The 20,027-nt window shown below is 41.0% G+C and overlaps 1 protein-coding gene across 4 annotated transcripts in view; it reads left to right on the top strand.

Annotated features, from left to right (window-relative positions):
* Positions 1-20,027, top strand: part of rab11fip4b (RAB11 family interacting protein 4 (class II) b) — a 59,833-nt gene that overhangs the window by 32,797 nt on the left and 7,009 nt on the right. For all 4 annotated transcript variants that reach the window (XM_085774781.1, XM_085774771.1, XM_085774798.1 and 1 more), the window contains 6 exons: positions 11,196-11,446; positions 11,747-11,932; positions 13,307-13,441; positions 17,434-17,469; positions 18,507-18,606; positions 19,798-19,901. In XM_085774781.1, the coding sequence (XP_085630907.1) occupies positions 11,196-11,446; positions 11,747-11,932; positions 13,307-13,441; positions 17,434-17,469; positions 18,507-18,606; positions 19,798-19,901 (812 nt within the window). The remainder of the gene's footprint in view (positions 1-11,195; positions 11,447-11,746; positions 11,933-13,306; positions 13,442-17,433; positions 17,470-18,506; positions 18,607-19,797; positions 19,902-20,027) is intronic.

The raw sequence follows: 20,027 nt of genomic DNA, 5'->3' as shown, positions 1-20,027 counted from the left end.
TGTCATCGCACGGCGCTGTCCTGTCTCTTCTGTTCACTCTCTTTTCATCCCTGTTTGCTTTGCAGTGTCCCCTTCTATCATCTCTCTCTCCATCTCTTCCGTTCACTTTCTGTTCGCTCTGTTGCGGTTCAACGTCTCCCTGAAGGTAATGGGATTAATTGGAAACCAGGGTGGCTGAAAGGAGAGAGAATGACAGAGAGGGGGCGAGGGAGTGATCAAAAGAAGTGTGCAGGGTAGATATTGATTGACCATGCAGGTATAAGATGGATTGAAAACAAAGGAAAATTGAGGAATTGCGCAAATGCAATGAAAGGTTTGCTGTATCACATGTTGATAGCATTAATGAAGTTATTTTCATTTATTTTGGCCATGGGTTAGGAATTCAATATGTCGCTGGACGAAGAACATTATTTTAAGACATTTTCAGATGTTCTAAATCATATTACGGTTAAATCGTAATGGACACTGGCCACAATCTGGTCAATAAGAGGTTTTTAATCTTTTTAAATTTTTTTATTAGGCTTAACAATATTTCAGAATACAACGATGATCAGAAAAAGCATAATACGTGTTGGCAGTAACCTTGTGACTGTTTTGACTGTACCAAGTTATGTTTTGTCAGCACTATTATCCTGTTAACAAAACAAGTCTGATGTCTGTTGCACTTTGTACGGTCTAATATTCATTCAGTCCAAAAATAGAAAGGCAAGGTGAGTTTCATTTGTGTTGTGGTGATCCCAGTAGCAACATGTGACGTCAGACTCTAGTCTTTTGAATGCTCCAGGTCTGTGACTGGACATTACATAATGAGATTTACTCGTCCTCGGCCCAGCCATCATGACATTCTCTTCTGGTTGTTCCAGGCCTGAAATGTTCCTAGAAGACTTTTCTTTTCCACTGAAATTATGTAGATTATTACATAGATTGTTATGATTGCATGGAGCAGCTACAGGGCACAAGTGCAGACACAACGGTATGTGGTTGTATTATACATTAATTTTGATATTGATGTTGTTAAAAAAAATGGCCTTCAGCCATGTGTCTTTGACAGAGCACAGTGTGTACACCAAGACTAGAATAACTAGATTAGCATACGGGACTTAGCTGTGCTGGATGAATGGGAGCTAATCTGCAGTAGTTAGAGCAGTCACTCCTTACATTGTTACAGAGTTACAGACATAGAAACAAAAACTACATTTACATCCGCTCAGTCATTTAATGTATTGTAGTTTTGAAAGAATAACATTAAACCTTGAGTCTGTGCCAAATATTTACAGATGTCGGTTTTGGCTCTCATTTTTTTAATGAGTTTTTTTTGCGAGCACAGAATACAAAAACTGGAGTAACGGCTTACAAGGGGCAGTGGCTTGACCACCTGCTGAGGGTCTGCCACCAATGACACACTGAAATGCTCCCATTCAATAGTCAGCAGCGAGAGGGCTGACAAACAGTCGCTTTGAGAAGCACAATGCACTTTGTTAAGGAAAGACAGCAAGGTGCTTTCTTTTCTTTTCTCTGGACATCAGCTTGTTGACACAGAAAGGACGAGCAGTGCGCTAGACACAACACACTTTGCCTGTGAGATGCTTGAACAATGCACAAGGCAGCGTTGTTAAGTGTTTGTGCTCCTACAAATGAGTCAGGGTGCCAACTTTTCCTATACGATGAGTCTTAACTACTCATCTCCTATAGGGAAACATGACTGAGCCATTACAGATCAGTGGACTGCGGGGATACAACAAAATGTTCAGATTTCAACACCTAAATGTGAACAGTTACTGCTTTTATGATTTATATCGTGTGTTTTTAACTCTTGTTTGAACAAAACCAGTCTTATTCAAAATTGTCAACTTGGCCTCTGGAAAATTGTCACTGACATTTTAGGAACTGAACAATTTATTAGATAATAGAAAAAAAATCAAATTATAGATTGGTTAATTCAGAAAGTGATAATCATCAACAATCAGCCACCCAACAGTGAGCTGTATCACACCCTGTAGTAGGACTACTAACAGAATACGCTTTTGACTTTGGTTTGACTTTGTGTTGATGTCAACTTCCTGGCTTGGAAACACGCAGTTGAGCAACTCCTGTAGTGTCAACAACTTGAGAGTTCAGAGCAGGTGGTTGACACCTTGTGGTAAAATGGGCGATATTACCTACACACCTTCCTACTTCGTGTGAGAGCTTTTCATAATTACTCTTTAATATGACACTAATACTCTTTAACTTGGATTTTTGTGACACGTGCACTCTCAAACGTTTGGCCTCAATTTTTACTTTGAAGTTTCTCTCTCTCTCCAGGAATGGCAACATATGCACACAGAGATAAGAAAACACCACACAACACTGGACTGTACCTTTTTTTTTTTTTTTTGACCATTGCACATTTACATACTGGCAAAGAAACTGCACATGTAGAGCATTGACTGGATGTTGTGCACCAGCAGCAGTCAGCAGGATACAAATTGCTGTGCATGCAGCTTTGTAATCTGCAATTAATAGAGCTAACGTGTCCTGTCATGTTCTTTGGGACTGGGTCTATGTAATTATGCAGTTCACTCATTAATTTACACACATAAACACACAAATAAAAACAACAGAAAAAAAGACTGTCTGAATCCAGGGATGTATTTCAAGTTCGCCTTGTTTAACGGACCCTTGGTACACAGTACACACACCCTCACACACAGGTTGAAACAGAGGATGAGGAACAAGCAGCACATGCCTCAACTGTAATCTTTAACTGTCACTACAACCTGGTGTCGCCCCATTACACTACATGTAATCTGTATGTTTACCTTCACTCTAGAAACCATATGCTTAAAATTCTCCTGATGAAGTCAGGACTAGTTAAAAAAAAAATCAATGTACTCATTTACCTTGTCTTGTGATATTTTTATTTTTTAAGTAAGTCATTCTGTGGATTCAGAAATACAACAGTAAACACAAGCATACACTCAGTTTCACAGCTTGAGGTTTCCTGTGTGTGTGTGCGTGTGTGTGTGTAAGCTGGGTTTCATTTAAAATACCTCAACACAGTCTCCTTGGTGCTTCTGCTGTCCCTCCCCATATTGTCCTTTGTCCAGTGCAACATTCCTGGTAATCCAAGCAGCTACCTGTTTCCCTTGAGACCCAGGTGGAAACAAATATCTGTATGTTTGTGATTAAACCCTCTGCAGACAGAGTGCCAGTGTTTTGGGAGACGTGACGCTGCTCTAAAAACCCCAGTTCTGACTCCAAGATGAATGAGAGTACGAGAGAGGCTATATTTAAGAGTTCACACAATGGGGAGTCTCGGGTGTTTTGGACTATTTCAGTTGGGAGTGTGTGTGTGTGTGTGTGTGTGTGTGTTTCTGTCTCATTTACTGAAACCTGAAGTTTCACACAGTGTTGACTTAAATAGTGGTGAAATGTGAGTCATTACTTCCCTTTGTGTAATGTGTGAGTGTGTGCATGCGTAGGAAGAGTATGGCTTAGTATAGAAGGTGAATAATACATGCAGATACATGCACACAAAATTGTGTGCTCATGCTCCACACTCTTGCAAAAGTGGTATCGATACAGTCCAACTGATCACTACTCATCAATGAAGATTTAAGAAGTAAGGCGATGTCAATTACAATTAACTTCTTTATAGATGATAGAAATGATTGTTTTATTTTGTCAATGAAATATCAGGGAATAATGAAATACAGTATGTCCCAGAAGTAGAACCCAAAGATGTAGTTCAGAAACAAAAACAGTCAATCATTTTAATAAGATCACTGAAAAATGTTTGGAGTCATTTATTTGAGTAACTCTGATGATTGAGCGATCAGTTAACTGACTGATCATTTCAGCTTTTACGTTGTTCTGTGATTTTCAAAGTCCTTGTACACGTCTTTAAACCTCTTAGGCTCTCCTGTCTCAGAGCTGCGTGTTACCCTGTGGTGAGATCTGAGGCTGGTAACAGAGTCAAAATGCTGAATATCAAAGCAAAAGCATTAAACGATTCACTTTATAGGTGAATGTTTTTGTTGTGGCAGCGCTTGAGGAGCTCAGTGCTTTGCAGGATCGAGAGAGAGCAAGAAAGAGAGAGTGAGGGGAAGGCAGGACGGAATGAACAAAGACAGGGAGATGCAGAAAAGAAAAAAAAACCTCTGCAGAGAAACGCCTCTTATCACTGGAGCTCAGTCTGATAAACACAACCAGCGAGCGGAGACTCTGCTGCTCTCTGTCTGTCTGTTCCCTCCTCTCCCTTGCTCTCCTGCCTCAATCCCTCTTTCTTTCTTTCCCTCTTTGAATCTGTTTCTCATTCCTCTGCTCATCCTCTAGTCCCTTTCCTGCTGACTCACACTAAATCAAAGCTTCATGAGTGTGGATCGATCCAGTCGATGTCTGTTCATGCCTCATACAGTCCCACCCCACACTGCTGTAGCGTTCCATCCTTATTTTGTCTTCTCTGTCTTTAGCACTTGCTCCGCTATATTGTTTCACAACAAGATGGCTACTGCCTGACTACTTACACAACAAATGTGCTGCCAGAACAACACATTTTAAAGCCTTATAAACTGCTTAATTCCTCTGCTGAAATGACATACCACAAAAACATTTGCTCAGATATTCTCAGAGGACACTCCCAACATCGGAGCTTCAAACAGCTTGCACCAATATTCACCTGAACCTGTGTGTCTTTGTATAATATTTACAGTGCGCAATCTACTCTTTCTTCATTTGATTATTGAGATCCTCTAATGGGAAGTTCTGTAAAAGCTGGAAACCGGTTAAACAAATCTAATGAAAATAGATGAGACACACACAAGAATCTCTGTGTGGAAAAAGAGATATTCTTATTATTCCAAGTTGTACATAGTCATGGTCTGGCAAGTTCAAACCCATCTAGTCCGTCTTTTCACATATAGATCAATAAAGCCTTGAAATGCATGGTCATTCACATAATTCTCTGCTGTGCCAGAGGGGCAGATTAATGATTTGTTCAGCACTAAAATGTTATTGACCCTCAGCACTCAGCAAAGACTAAAAGGGTGTGAGGGGAGGTGGATTGAGAGTCTATCTTTTTAATGACACCCGCTACGATGTTGTTCCTGGTAGGACTGCATATGAGAGTAAGTGACTGAGTGGTGAAACAATGTAATTGGTCTGCCAAGTTTCAGACTTATCCTATTGGGCATCTCTCTTTTAAAATTATTTAGTACAAGCGTTTTCAATCGTTGGCCACTTATTCAGTGTGACTCTTATTTTTAGTCACAATACCAAAACCTTTGCTTTTTACTATGAAATTCCAATTCCCAATACCAAGTATGATACCAGACCAAAGACAGAAAACAGATTGTCGGTGAGGAAACGGTGTGAAACTTTTGAAACTTTTAATTTAAAAAGTCACAAGAAGAATCTGTATATGGCTGTAGCCTACAGATGTTGTGAGCACTAAGGTCATGTTAAGAGCTGTTGCTATGTTAGGCCAGACAACACACTAACATTAGACTTGCAGAGTGTATCAGCGTGTGTGTGTAGAGTGTAGCTCATCTGTTTTAATTCACAAACAATAGCATCATACGGCATGTTGCTTCAATAAAGTTAACAACTGAAACTGGCCTTACTCACTCAGTTTTGAGCTGTCTTGGAGCTTAAAGCAGAAGTAAGTGATATATTTGTGTTAATATAAGTCTTAAATAGTTATATCTTCCGACAGCAATCACTTACATAGAGTGTTTGGTCTGAAACACGGGTCTGTCAGTCACTCTGCTCTGCTCTGAGTCGAGGAGAAAACATTTATCGTATCCTACAGTTTTTATCCAATGAGGAGAGAGAACGGCATGCAGGGCTGTGTGTGCAGCCAAAGAACGCCGTGAATGTGGCGACGTAGGGACGAGGACTGTTATGGTGCGTTCAAGGAAACTCGTATTTTCCGACCGTGAAGTCGTACCAGTTCGATCTGGTACGAGTTCACCGGTCGGAAGTTACGAGTGGCCGTTATAGTGACTTTCACCGGTAAAACAGGTCGGAAAAACACGAGTGGGTTGCCTGGAACGCTACAAAGTCGTAAGTTGTGACTTGAAGCTGTAATTTACGATTTCAAAAGCCTGCCTGGAACGCAGCATTAGCGAAAACGACCGGATCACTTACTTCTGCTTTAATATAAATGTGAGGTTTTTTCCTCTTTTCTATGACATGCTGGCTATTGGTTGTCTATAACTTGTCCCTGCTGATCTATGCTTAACACAAAATATCTCCAAACATCACTTTTGATGTGATTTTTTTGTCCATAAGTCATGATGGACCTGTGTTGTCGTTGTTATTGTTTACTTGGGCTGCCTTCTTCTCCTCGTCAAGACTAAAGGTTATTATACTACCCTCCAGTTCAGAAAAAATCAACATCTGCAACAGTTTTCAAGCATGTTCTCAATTTCATACATTGACCATCCAATCAAAAACTTAGGTTTTAGTCTTGTTGTTCCACTTGATACAGAGTTTGGGCCTTTGATGACTGAGAGAGGGATTAACCTCAGAATAATTACCCAATTCCTTACAGCAAGTCATTAGTTCACGTCACTTCCCTGTAAGTCTGTGTGCGTGTCTGTGTATTGTACGTGTGTGCATGTAAGGTTCCAGTGTAACAAGACTAGTATGCTTGATTAAACCAACAGTGATCCAGTGTTTTGTTGACCCATCCTCCTCCATGACAACTTTATCACTGTCCCCTTACTTCCTGCTTTGTTCCCAGTATAATTCATGAATGAACTCAAGGGCTTTGTTCTTGGAAATAAACATGGAAGCTTTTGCTGAATTTCCCTTCTTTCTGGGAGGACAGACTCACCTTGGTAAATCATAGGTCTAACTGGTAATTATGACTCAATTTTGCTTGAATGTGCCAGGTCGGTTGTCTACATTTCCTCTTTAGTTTCCTTTCAAAACTAGCTGTCCATGACAAATTTGCATCATTGATCCAGGGACTGCGGCTGAAATTTAGCAGTTGTGCTAAGTCCGGCACATTTACACTGATGCTTAATGTGTCAGTGTTGATGAATGTGCACTGTCCCAATTCAATAAATAAAGAAATGAAAGAAATGATAACAGTTGGGTTATTAAAGTGACTAGAGGTCACATCAGAGGAAGGAAACTTGCAAATGATTATGGGAAGGAGAAATACATACAATACATTTTATCTCCCTCTGTGCATGTTTGCCTCCCTCTCACCTGTTTTGTACAATGTCTTTACTTTGATTATTGTATAATGGGCTCCCTGGTAACCAGTATTGTACCAGTAACTGAAAAGCAATGACATCATTTGCATCTCACTATTTCTACACTGTCGTCCCCCACAGTGTTACTCAACAACTGTAGCATGTCTGACACATTAGTCAGGTTTCAGGACTCACCATTGGTAGTCATCATTCACATTACATAAACGTCCATGTTCCATTGCCATTCAGCTGAGGTTAATTACTCATTCAGTTACTTCAAAAAGATTTCTAAAGTTGAAGTGTTTCTGTTGCCGCTGTTTTTAGTAGCAACTTTAGTTTGCCACTGGTCTTTCCTCTGCTCTACCACCTGTCTCCCTTTCTTTTCATCTCTCTCTCTCTCCACTTGATGTGTAATTGTCTCTCTAACTCACTTCAGCTGTCCAGAGAGAAGTAAAAAGTGTCCTCCTCTGCTCTTGATGTTCTGTCCCTTTATCTCTTTTCTTCTCACTTCTTATACGTTTCGATTGCGGCATGGATTAAATAATACATTGTTCCCGGAGAGCCTGGCTGTGTTCGTGTATCTCATACATAACTATTCATGCTGCACAATCTTTATCTGAATAATGTGCGTTGACAATCTTTGTGTTTGACCTCAGGTGTGTGACTTTTCCAGAGAGTGTTTTCAGAAAAAACATGCTTATTCAAATACACATGACATGTAATAAATTACATACTAAATTTGTGACGTGGGTGATTCAGCAATGATTGAACAGTGCAGCACTTGCACAAGGAAAGCATTCACACATATGCACACACTCTCGTGGCTATAGTTCACTACAGCACATGCTGTCCACACACTCACATCGCCATACTAAAATAACACACAACCAGACTACAAACACGGAGCAAAAGTCTGTTCACTCAGCTTGAATCTCAGTAAAGGAGACTGAATTTTCCTCTTTGTCTCCATCTCTATCTTTTCCTTCTCTGACACTGGTCTCACCTGGGAGAGCAGGAGAAAGAACAGAGAAGGAATGATCGGATGTCTGCATTTTAACTAGGTCAGACCCTGCAGCAACAGACTCACAGACAGATCTCAAAATTATTCTCTATCCTATTTTATCTAAACTTAAATATGAAAAGATATGTACGACGTATGCTGTGCAGACAGAGTAATGATATAAAGCTGTTTGTATCTTTTACATCTGAAAAAGGCAACGTGTTCATATGAAGTACAAATTATTGCAGATGATAAAAAAATTTGGTATAAATTACTACTATAGGGCGCCAAAAGCATTGAATTAGATTCATTAATTTGTAGTACTTGAGATGAGCACATTTTCATTGTATCTAGTGTTGATTTTTTTTTTAATTTGAGCCCGCAAAGAAAGCACTCAAATACACACTGATTTGTCTAAAGCAAACATTTAACAGCAATAGAAATCCTCCTTTGGCCAAAGTGGATTTGAAGGCCCTTCAGGCTACAGGCAGCACCACTGTAGTTAAAAGCACAGCAGATCTCAGCGTCCTCAGTTCAAAGCCACTGGCTGGTTGGACGCTGTTTGGCAGGCTAGTTGTGTTTGTGCTCGGGGGAATCAGGCAACTCCAAACACTCTGTAGGCTCTGGCAGTTAGAGCCCCCAGGCTGTGCTGGAGCCGGCATCACAGAGTAGAGGCATACTGTAAACACACACACACATACTTGTACCTCTGTCTTTGTGAGGACTCTCATTGCCATAATGCATTCCCTACCCCCTTACCCTAACCTCAGCCTAAAGCCAAGTCTTAACCCTTCAACGACCCTTTGAATTGGTGATAATAATTGGTCAGAATGTCCTCATTCCCAACTCAGACTTGACCTCACAAAAATAGAAGTACAAGCACACACACATAGACACTCACATACACACATGCTGTAGGATGTTACTGTCCATCAGTGTCTTTGCCCGAAACAAGGGAAGCTTTAATTGGCAGCTTAAATAATGGCACATGTGCTTCTGTTCTCCTGAAACTGGTACTTGACTAGTCAGTTTGTATCATCTCTTTTCCTCTCCAAGGGTACAGTAGGCTACTTGATTCTGGCAAACGTTCACCTGAAAAAGAGACAATGAAACTTTTCAAATAGAGCAGCCAGGTTGTAATTATATACAGCATTTGGTTTTTATATTGTATCAGTGTAGCACAATTAAAGCAGAAGTAAGCGATCCGGTCGTTTTGGCTAATGCTGCGTTCCAGGCCAGCTTTTGAAACCGTAAATTACAGCTTCAAGTCACAACTTACGACTTTGTAGCGTTCCAGGCAACCCACTCGTGTTTTTCCGACCTGTTTTACCTGTGAAAGTTACTATAACGGCCACTCGTAACTTCCGACCCGTGAACTCGTACCAGATCGAACTGGTACGACTTCACAGGTTGGAAAAACACGAGTTACGGGCTGCCTTGAACGCACCATAACAGTCCTCGTCCCTACGTCACCACATTCACGGCGTCCCTTGGCTGCACACACAGCCCTGCATGCCGTTCTCTCTCCTCATTGGATAAAAACTGTAGGATACGATAAATGTTTTCTCCTCGGCTCAGAGCAGAGCAGAGTGACTGACAGACCCGTGTTTCAGACCAAACACTCTATGTAAGTGATTGCTGTCGGAAGATATAACTATTTAAGACTTATATTAACACAAATATATCACTTACTTCTGCTTTAAGTTTTTAAAAATGAAAGTATGATCTACAGAGTTTGACTGTATGGTAGCATTGTAACAGCTTGAAATCAGCATTTCCATTTCATGTTTCAGTCTAACATAGTCACAATGTTTGGGCATCCTTCGCATGTTCAGCCTATATTAGTGTACTGAATTTTGATTTTTCTTCTAATATTGTTTCTTTATACTCGCATATCATGAGAGCTAGCACTGCTTATGAAAAACCTCCTCTCATTCTAACAATAAGCTCAACAGGTGACAGGCTACCCACTGCCTCGGCTTGTTCAAGTTTCTGTATTGTTGTGGTAGCTTCCACGTGGGGGGACAGCTTATTTCCTTACCACACACTGTGTTTCTTTTTCTGCTGCAGGGAAATAAAAGGGGCTGGTCGAAAGAATGCTATGAGACCTTTATCCTCCTGTGTTACTTCAGACCCCATGTTGGCTATTTGTAAAAGTGCAGATCCCCAGTCAAAACGTTGACTGGCTACTTTTTGACTTGATTGTATGTAAGCATGAACTTTGGTGTGTGGGTGATGTGTGCTTGTGGTTGGTTGGTTATGGGATTACAAATATGATATACAGGATTTCTGTCAATGGCTTTATAGTTTCAGTCATTTTAGTTGCTGAAATCTCTCATTATCATGCCTGTAATGTTGTCCAATAATTACCTGACCGTCTTCTAGCTGTGTTGCTGTCTCTCTGCCTCACTTACATCTTTGTTTCTCACCTATCTAACTCTCCTCTATAATCTCACTTTACTGCTACTAATTTTTGGCTTAGTTCGTGCTTTCATCTCCCCACTTGTTTCCTGTTTGTTTTTTTCTTTTTCACACTTTTCAGACACTTTGATACATGTCTATTTCTCTCCATCTCTGTTATTCACTGTTACCCAGCGTGTCACTCACCCTCCTCTCTCTCTTGTCTCTCTCACCTGCCCCCCTCCTTCACTGTGCTCTATTGTTCAGTTGTTCAGTCATGCTGAGATAAGTCCTTGTTCTCTGTTGCATCAGACTAGAGTTCAGCCGCTATAGAGTGAAACTAGATGGAGCAGGACCTGTGACCTATAACCTATGACCCTTTCACCCCTCTATAGCTCTCCAGACCCCCACTGGGAACTTAATCTACAAGTGTTAACCACATTACCTGGAGCAACCAAACCTAACCAGTCAAGAGACACTGTATAATACAGCTGTTCCCAAGCTCTTAAATGTCTCTGTTGTTATAGTCAGTTTTTATTCTATTTCTTTCTACTCATCATAAACTCTGTGTCTCCTTCAACCCCCTCTCTCCCGTGGTCTTTCTCCAGAGTGGTGAGGAGGAGCGGCTTTGTCCGGTCATCATGTGCACGCGGGCCTTTCCTGACCCCGTCCCTGAGTGCCAGCTGTTCCCGGGAGAGGTGGAGGAGCCTGAGGAGGAGGTGGCAGACGAGGGCAGGGAGAGGGAATCCGACAGAGACAGTGCTGTGGAAAGCACCCAAGGCTCAGACACCTCCGACGGGCCGATCAGACCAGGCGACAAGGAAGACGCACTGGGAGATCTGTTTTTCCCTGGGGAGAAGTAAGCTCTGCTCCACATTTTCCTCTCTTGTCTCTAAATCAGAATTTGCTCTTTGTTGCAGAGCTCCTTTGTGCCGAGCTATTAGATGTGTCTACAAGATATTCTCTTCTGAAATCAAATAGAAGTGTGTGATGATAAGATAACAAGTTACTTTGTAATCATGTGTCATGCTTAATTTCAGATGAAAATCATTTGTAGTACAAAGGCACTCAAGCGGTGCCTTTTGTTTTGATTTGACCCCTAAAATTAAGATAATGAATACAAAGTGAGTGATACCAACCTCCACCTCTTTTTGCTTAGGTGTGGTCACACTAGCATCTCAGTGACCTCTGACCTATCAACACGTTCCTCAGCCTCTCTGAACGAGGAGCAGTTTGAGGACTACGGGGAGGGGGACGAACCAGACTACACTCTCAGCAGCCCCTGTCCAGACGACGAGACTCGTACCAACGGATACTCTGACCTTGGCTCATCTGTCCCCTCGAGGTACGAGAGAAAATGTTTGAATACTTGGTCACATATTAATATGGTACTGGACTAATAAAAACTGCTGGCACTTCCTAGTTTATGAAGACAATATAAGTCACTGATATGAAAGCTTCTGCCCCACCTCCTCAAGAGTTGTCAGACTCTTTCTCCTACTCTGCATGTGCTGAATAGCAAAGTGAATAATGACAGTTTTGACAACCTTATACACTGACTATCTTTGTTCAAAGGTATATAAAATTTGAATGTATGCAAATGTATATAATTACTGTGCAGCCTTCATCTGTCTTCTTTCAGAGTGACATTTTCTCGTAGCCCATAGCTGAGCTATGGGGTTTGGAACCACTGTGCAGGCTTGTTCGCTTTTTAGTCATGATAAGTCAAAATGTAAAATACTGACCAGTTTCAACTTTGTTAAATATAATTTACTTGAGCCTCTGCAGAATCATTACCTGACTCATATTATTCTGGGTCTTGACTGTAGTGTATCTTAGGAGTTCTTGCCCTTAAGGCCACATTAATATTCATCAAAGGCCTGTATTTAATGGGATTAAGTCTCCCGGCTGATAGACTGGCAATACAGCTCCATGCTCCTTCCACGCATACCAAGCAGACAAAACTCTCCAAATGGAGTTGGCATGGAGATTTAAATTCAAAATGAGGCCCAGATTTACAAGAAGTATTAGACTACTCAGCATGAGAAAGAAGTGAAGTTATCGTACAAAGTGGGTTAAAGGTAGCTACACTTGCTGGTTTTGATGTAGTGCCCCTGAACCAAAAAAAATCCTCCCAAGTCATCAGTTTAAAAGTTGAGATTCTTGAACTCGGCTGTGAGCTGTTTTGACTTCAGCATAAACAGGGCTCTTGGAGGAAATGAAGAGATTTGTGAGAGTTACTGGAAACTGTAACAAAATCAGGGAGCGCTTGTAAAACCGCGATAGGTACAGTATAATGCATTATGGCTATTGTTTATTTTGGCAACAGATCTGTAAATGAGGTCATCATTTTTATGTCCTGATTTGGACATAAAAGTTGACAACCCATTATAATACATTAAACTTCATACTGTTGTATTTCTAGAGTCAAATATTCATTTTGTATCAATACTGAGGACCTTTGTAGTAAAGGAGTCATTTTTGACATCTTGCCCTGTATTATTATTTTTTTTTTCTGTTTAGGTTTAATTTTTATTGCTGTTATTTTCATGTTGCCTGATCAGATTTCAAGGTGTCTTGGCACAGACTACATGGTCTCATGCTCTCATGTGATCAAAGCCAGTTCAATTTGAAATTACTCAAAATAAATTCCTCCAATTGTTTTCATCTACAGATAAAAAAAACAAAACAACAACTATGTGTCTGTGTGTGTTTACAGTGCAGGCCAAACTCCTCGTAAGGTGCGTCAGCATTACACCGGTGAACTGATGGATGTCTACTGTTCTCAGTGCAGCAAAAAGGTCAACCTGCTGAATGACCTGGAGGCCCGCCTCAAAAATCTGAAGGCCAACAGGTAGGACATAATCACAAAGCCAAACACAAATTACACAAACCCCACACAGCCAGGGAGGAATGTTTGTGCAGCCTTTAGCCTTTAGCTCTCCTCAAACCTTTCCCGCTGACCAATGTACATTGGCTGTTATCCCGTCAAATCAAATCACTAGCATATATTTGCTGACTGCAGTTCTCCCCTCCAGTTTTATTTCAACTGAATCCAATAGTCTTTCCACATGGTGCATTAAACTGGAGCAGCTTCACTTCCCCAAAGCAAAAGCTTCAATTTGGAGAATAAAACATACTACATGACATACTTCTGTGGAGAATTAGCATTCATTTTGTAGGTCATTTTAGCCATGATACATGAAAGGCAGTAATTTAAATTGTTTAATAGAAACAGAAACAAAAACTGTTATATGTTTAGCATCTACACAGAGGAATTTGAGGTTCGTTGGTGAGGGTGACTCAGGGGTTACTATTTTGATGGCTGTTTATTTAGTATAATTTAATTAGAATTATGTAATATTCGTACAGAGGTGTTTAAAGTGGTTCTCTTGTTTCATGCACAAACAAACACATCATCTTCGTCTCTGATGTGCACACACACACACACACACAAGCTCACGCAAAGACTAATTGATTGTTATATAAGACTGTCGCTCCCATGCTTACCTCACACCGCTGTAATAGGGAGACTATTATTAGAGGCATAATCCCAGGTAACCATTAATAGCTGCACGGTCTACCTGCAAGCTCAAGTGCACACACTCACACACACAGACACAGGCTCATTTGACAACAATACATTTAGTATAATAATGTTTTTGAATACAGCAAGTATTGCAAAGTCACTATTTCTCTTTATTACCCTCTGCTGACTCTGCAGGATTTCCCCCCAGAGAGACTGTTTCATAATCCAACATGGGTCTCCTTGTTAGACTTATGCTTTTCCATTATGAATAATGAAGAAGAGATAGGCAGAAAGAAAGAGTTAGAGTGGAAAGAGCAATAATGAGAGTGTAAGTGGGGTGTAAATGAAAGTGTATCGATCACAAAAATTTCTTTCTGAGCACAGAGTAAGTGAATCAAATGGTGCCGGGAATCGATTTTGAAAAGGGAGGTTAATTTTATGAAACGCGTTGTAGGTCCTGTGAACAGATGTGAAAGTGCCTGACAAACAAAACGGGGCACCCGTGAGATCAATCCAGAGGGTGATGGATTCCAGGCAAGACTGAAGGGATTCAGAATGGACAGATGAAGGAGCACTGCCACTAAGCAGCGTGGAGTATTTAATGGATCATTGCCAAACTTATTTATCCCATTTTGTTTAATTAAATTGCCCTCATTGGAGCTTGAGTAATAGCCATGGGGAATTAGTCTGCTTTAGACCACATAGGAGAATATTACATACCCATTAATGTTAAGTATCCTAAGTGTTGTATATCTCACTTAGGGCCGGATTTACTAAAGGTTTGCGTGTATTAAAACGTGTGCAAACGTGATTGCACGCGCAAACACATGTGGAACCTGATCTACTAACCGGACGCACCGAGGATTGCGTCCCTCACACGGGCAAAATAGCACGTGCGATCCATTTAGCGTGTTTGCCTTGATGAATATGTAAATCTGGGCGTTTCAGCCAGAACGTGCAGAATATTGGGAGGAGTAGATGCAAATTGATTTATTTAGCGCGTGCAATGTGATTTACCAAACCAGGAAGAGATTGCGGTGGCTGTTTTTGCGTCTTTATTCACCACGTCTGAAAACCATGTACTAACTGATACAACTTTGCCAAAACGTATGCGTTTATTGATTTGATACCTGTCAGAGCCCCGTGATCTTACATCTCTGCATTTCCTCACGTCTGGGTAATTCTGTAATAGTTTTTCAGCCGTGTTAAAAGTCTTTTACGCGCCGTTACGCACGGGGCACGTCTGTCCTGCAGTGCGCTCCTCTCCTCTCCTCTCCTCTCCAGTACCTGGCTGCTCAGCTCCGTCTCTCGGTCCCGGTCCCGGACTGAGACACGTCACCGCTGCTTTCACCCGTCTTTAATCCCTCTGGTCGGTGGTCAGAGCGTTTAGATCCGTGTGTCCTACCTGAGCTCTCTATTAATCCACTCGATCATGGGCGGCACACACACACACACACACACACACACACATACAGGTGTGTGATTGTCGCTGCAGCTGCTGCCTGTTCGTCACTATATGACGAGTTGGGCCCTGTAGCGATTTGTGTTTATTTATCTAAACAGAGCGCGAGAGAGATGAACACACATGCTGTCATTATGCATCGGATCAAATGTCATTCTGTCCCTTCGTCCGTCCAGCTCTCTGTCCACACTCTCCATGGCGGAAACGATTACCACGCGCAAAACCCTCATTTACATATTGCGGTTTGCACGTGTTTTCATTTAGCGGGTTACTCTTAGTAGATCACCTGTTTTGCGTGCATAACCAAACTCGCAATATTATAGCGGACGCAAACAATATAGCGCCCGCTATCTGGGATCTTAGTAAATCCGGCCCAGTGTTGACTTTTGGGAGCTGTTCCATGTGTGTTTACATGTAACTTCTGAGCTGTAGTACTGTCACCGGGGATGTTAAACGTTTTGTAGCACAGCTTGAAAAGATCTTCAATTAATTGATTTTGTACACAAGAGTATGGGTCAAGGATACATGTACAAAAATGTTTAATAATAAATGTGGCAGTTTTGAGCTTTTGAGTTCAGAGACTGAAAATAAAGTCTACTGTATTGTAATTCTACTTCACATAGTTTTGTCCCTTTTACACATCTCAACTCTCTTATCCATTAAAGGCAAAAAAGCCCCCAAAAATATACTTGAAAACAAAAAACAAAACAAAAAAACCTCTTGATATTGTTTCACCCTGAATCTTACATTTGTGTTTCTTCAGTTGTTCTCCTTCACAGTTTGGTTGACGAAGCAGGGTTGAACTGAATGTGTGAATGTGAGAAAATCTATGTATGAGGGTTTTGCTGTTTATGCCTCCATGGCTTATGTTTTCAGGTTGTCCATCCGTCAGTCACACTCTCATGAACGCAGTATTTTAGTAACGTCTTGAGGAAATTTCACCAAATTTGGCTCAAACACTCACCAGTGCTCAAGGATGAACTGGTCAGAATTTGGTCAGCTGAAAGGTCATTGTGACATTTCTAAACATTTATTTGGCCATCACTCAAGAAGTCATAGGCTAATCATGACACAATTTAACACAAATGTCTAACAGGATAAAATGATGAAGTGATGACATCCAAAAGGTTAAAGGTCAGCTTCACTGTAACATCAAACACCTCTGGGCATTATTCAGAGCTGCAACTCAGGAACAGAAGGGGAGATTGTCATCATATTTCCTGCAACGTGACTGGACGGCAGAGACATACGACTGCTAGGCAGTAATTCTAATTAGCGAGATAAGAACATGACATGATCAACCACCGACATCATAATCATTATGAACTAACAAACTTGGATTGACACAACACAGGCAGAGACATGCACAAAGCTATTTCACACGAATGTGACTAGGATCTTTGTTGTATTTGTGCACATTAGACTGACATATTTTGAACAACTTTGCCAGTTTATCAAACCCCTCCCTTTTGTGCATAGGGTTAATGATGATATCAGTTTTCTGTCTACACCATCTGATATTTTGTATGACCCAGCGGTGTGTTTGCTAAATCTGTTAACCCAAAGGAAAACTCTCTGACTGAGAGAGATCTTGAGTTTTTATTCCCTCTGAGACAGTTGCTGAACAAACACAACCCCCTGCTCACTGAACCTGGAGTGAAATTGTATTAACATTGACGTGTCCTTCAGTGTTTCTTTTCTCTATCTGTCTCCAATGTATCGTACTGTCAAACAGAATAGCCAGAATCTTAATTGCCATCAGCAGTTATTTCCAGTGTATTGTTGAGCTGTGAGTCTAGACATATCAGTAGCAATTCACTGTAAAATAATGTCTCCATTTTTTTCCCCTCTGTAGCCCCAACAGGAAAATCTCCAGCACTGCTTTTGGAAGGTAGGTCGCTTACCTGTGACTGTGTGTGTGTGTAGGTCACTCATTTGTGTGTTTATGCATTATACAACCTGTGCTGCACGTGTTTGCTCTATTTGTTGACACAGACACACACATACGAGATTAGCAGCCACTGCTTTCTTATCACTCTGCTGGCCGACCATTGTGCTCTAACAGCCGGGTTAATTACTAACGAGTTTTGTCAGAGAAAACACAGGATGTCTCGATGAAATTAATCTGGTCTGTAACCAAGCATGCTGTAGAATCTTTTGTTTTTGTGCTGGAGCTGAGGAAAAGAGTCTGGATGTCAGCTTTTCATGGGGCAGACACTTCTTGGCCTGGCTGAGATGTTTTGTATCTAGGCTTTTGTCCTATTTCCACCCACAGTAACTGAGTTATAGTGACAGAGTGAAAATGCCCTGTCAGTCCTGATCTATGTATTCAATATACGGTTTGGCTCTCGCCCTCTTCCTTCTACTGTCCTCTCTGCCTGCTTTGATTATGTCGTTCACTTTATTGCTCTCTTTATCTATACTTTCTGTTATTTCTCCTCTTCTCCTCTCCACTCCTCTCCTCTCCTCTCCTCTCCTCTCCTCTCCTCTCCTCTCCTCTCCTCTCCTCTCCTCTCCTCTCCTCTCCTCTCCTCTCCATATTGTTAATCTCAGTAATGGAGTTCTCAAATAATTCCATCAGTGAGAAAGGAGGCAGCTGTAGTTGGCAGCATGGATGTCACACTTGACACAGTCAAATATACACACACACACCAGTGTGGGTGTCTTTCTTATGCTTCTAAACAAAATGTGTGTGCCTCTGCGTGTACTAATTTTAATTCTGTTTGCCGGCTTCCCCTTCTCTCGGCTCTGTCCTATATCATCCATCTTGCAGTAAAATTTCTGCAGGGCAAAGGAGCCTTACTTTCAGTCTCTCGCTCGCTCACTCTCTCTCACACACACGCGCACCTGGAGCTTGCTGGTTCTCACCTGGATCTATTTATTATTGTTCTTCCTCTAAAGATTGTGTATCCCTGTGTGTCTGAGCAGGCAGCTGCTCCACAACAGCAACTTGAGCAGCAGTAATGGCAGTACGGAGGATCTTTTCCGAGACAGCATTGATTCCTGTGACATCGACATCAATGAAAAGGTATGAATACGTCTGTGTCCATATGTGCGTGTGTGTGTGTGTGTGTGTGCAGCCATACGTTGAGCTTTGTCAATAGACTTCTATTTAGCTAAATTCTTCCACAAAATAATTGAAGTTCTAGCACTTGCTATTTGCACGTGATCACTGAAAACCCATAAAAGAATAAATATCTCTCCCTCAGCTTTACACAGTTGGCACTAAAATCACAGAGGGTGAGGACATGTTCCTGGTGGATGCACAGCCTCAGTTGAAAATGCTAATTTGCATGATCCCTGTCAGGATTCCTCTTACGTCTGCAAAATAAAGGAATATATGAATGTTGTTTACAATTTTCAAACACTCAAAACCTTAAAAAATTGCACATTTGGTAAAATGATGTTGTTTTGTGCTAAGACATAGGTATATTGAGTTTCACATTATTTTAAAGGGATATTTCAACATTTTGGCAAATTCGCCTATCTCTATAGTCTTAGGAGTAGGTTCATTACCTTTAATTGTCGGTGCAAGCTGATTTTAGATCGGTGGGGGAGAGACGTGAGCTGCAAGTATTTCCACGTTTCCCTCATCAAACTAAATACACAATCAGAAAAACTCTCGTGGACAAGTTGTGATCTGCACATTCACCAGGGAAATAATAATGGAACATTAGGAGACGCAGTTATTTTCGAGGCAAATGCGTAACCGAAGCTATCTTTCAGACATGGCTGCTGGCCGGAGTGATTTCAAAAGCAAGTAGTTCTGAGTATTTGCTTCAAGTGTCGTAATGTTATATATTATACATTAGGCAAGGCAAGGCAATTTTATTTGTATAGCCCGTTTTTACGAACAGTTTGTCTCAAAGGGCTTTACATGGCATCATAACAACATCCTCTGCCCTTAGACCCTCACATCGACTGAGGAAAAGCTCCATAGATCAGATTATTATTTCATAGTGTAGCGAATGTGCAGGTCACAACTTGTTCGACAATTAAAGGTAATGAACCTACTCCTAAAACTATAGGGGTTATGGCAATAGGCGAATTTGCCAAAATGTTGAAATATCCCTTTAAATGATTTCTGGCTTTATTGGACACAATAAGCAGAATGACAAGTGGATCATTTGGCATTATAAATATCAGAATATAATTATCAAACTTGATTATGTTAATAGTGTAAATCCAGCTTTCAGAGATTTGTGTCTGTTTCCATCAGGTGAGTTTTCTGGAGAAGAAGGTGGCAGAACTGGAGAATGAAATTCTGACGAGCAGTGAAGTCAAGTCCAAGCTGAAGCAGGACAACACACAACTAGTGCACAGGTACAGTCTAAAAGCTGGGTTTCAGAAATACATTAGATTTATTTTAGAATAAAAGTTTGTATCCCTGAACTGCACCAACAGATCATTCTTAAATCAAATCAAATTCTTTTTTTAGCCTAATTATGA

Source organism: Trachurus japonicus, chromosome 1, assembly GCF_045865225.1.
Source record: "Trachurus japonicus isolate A0001 chromosome 1, Traja_1.0".
NCBI lineage: Eukaryota > Metazoa > Chordata > Actinopteri > Carangiformes > Carangidae > Trachurus > Trachurus japonicus.
The sequence above is the reverse complement of the archived record's forward strand: the minus strand, read 5'-3'. Positions and strand labels throughout refer to the sequence as shown.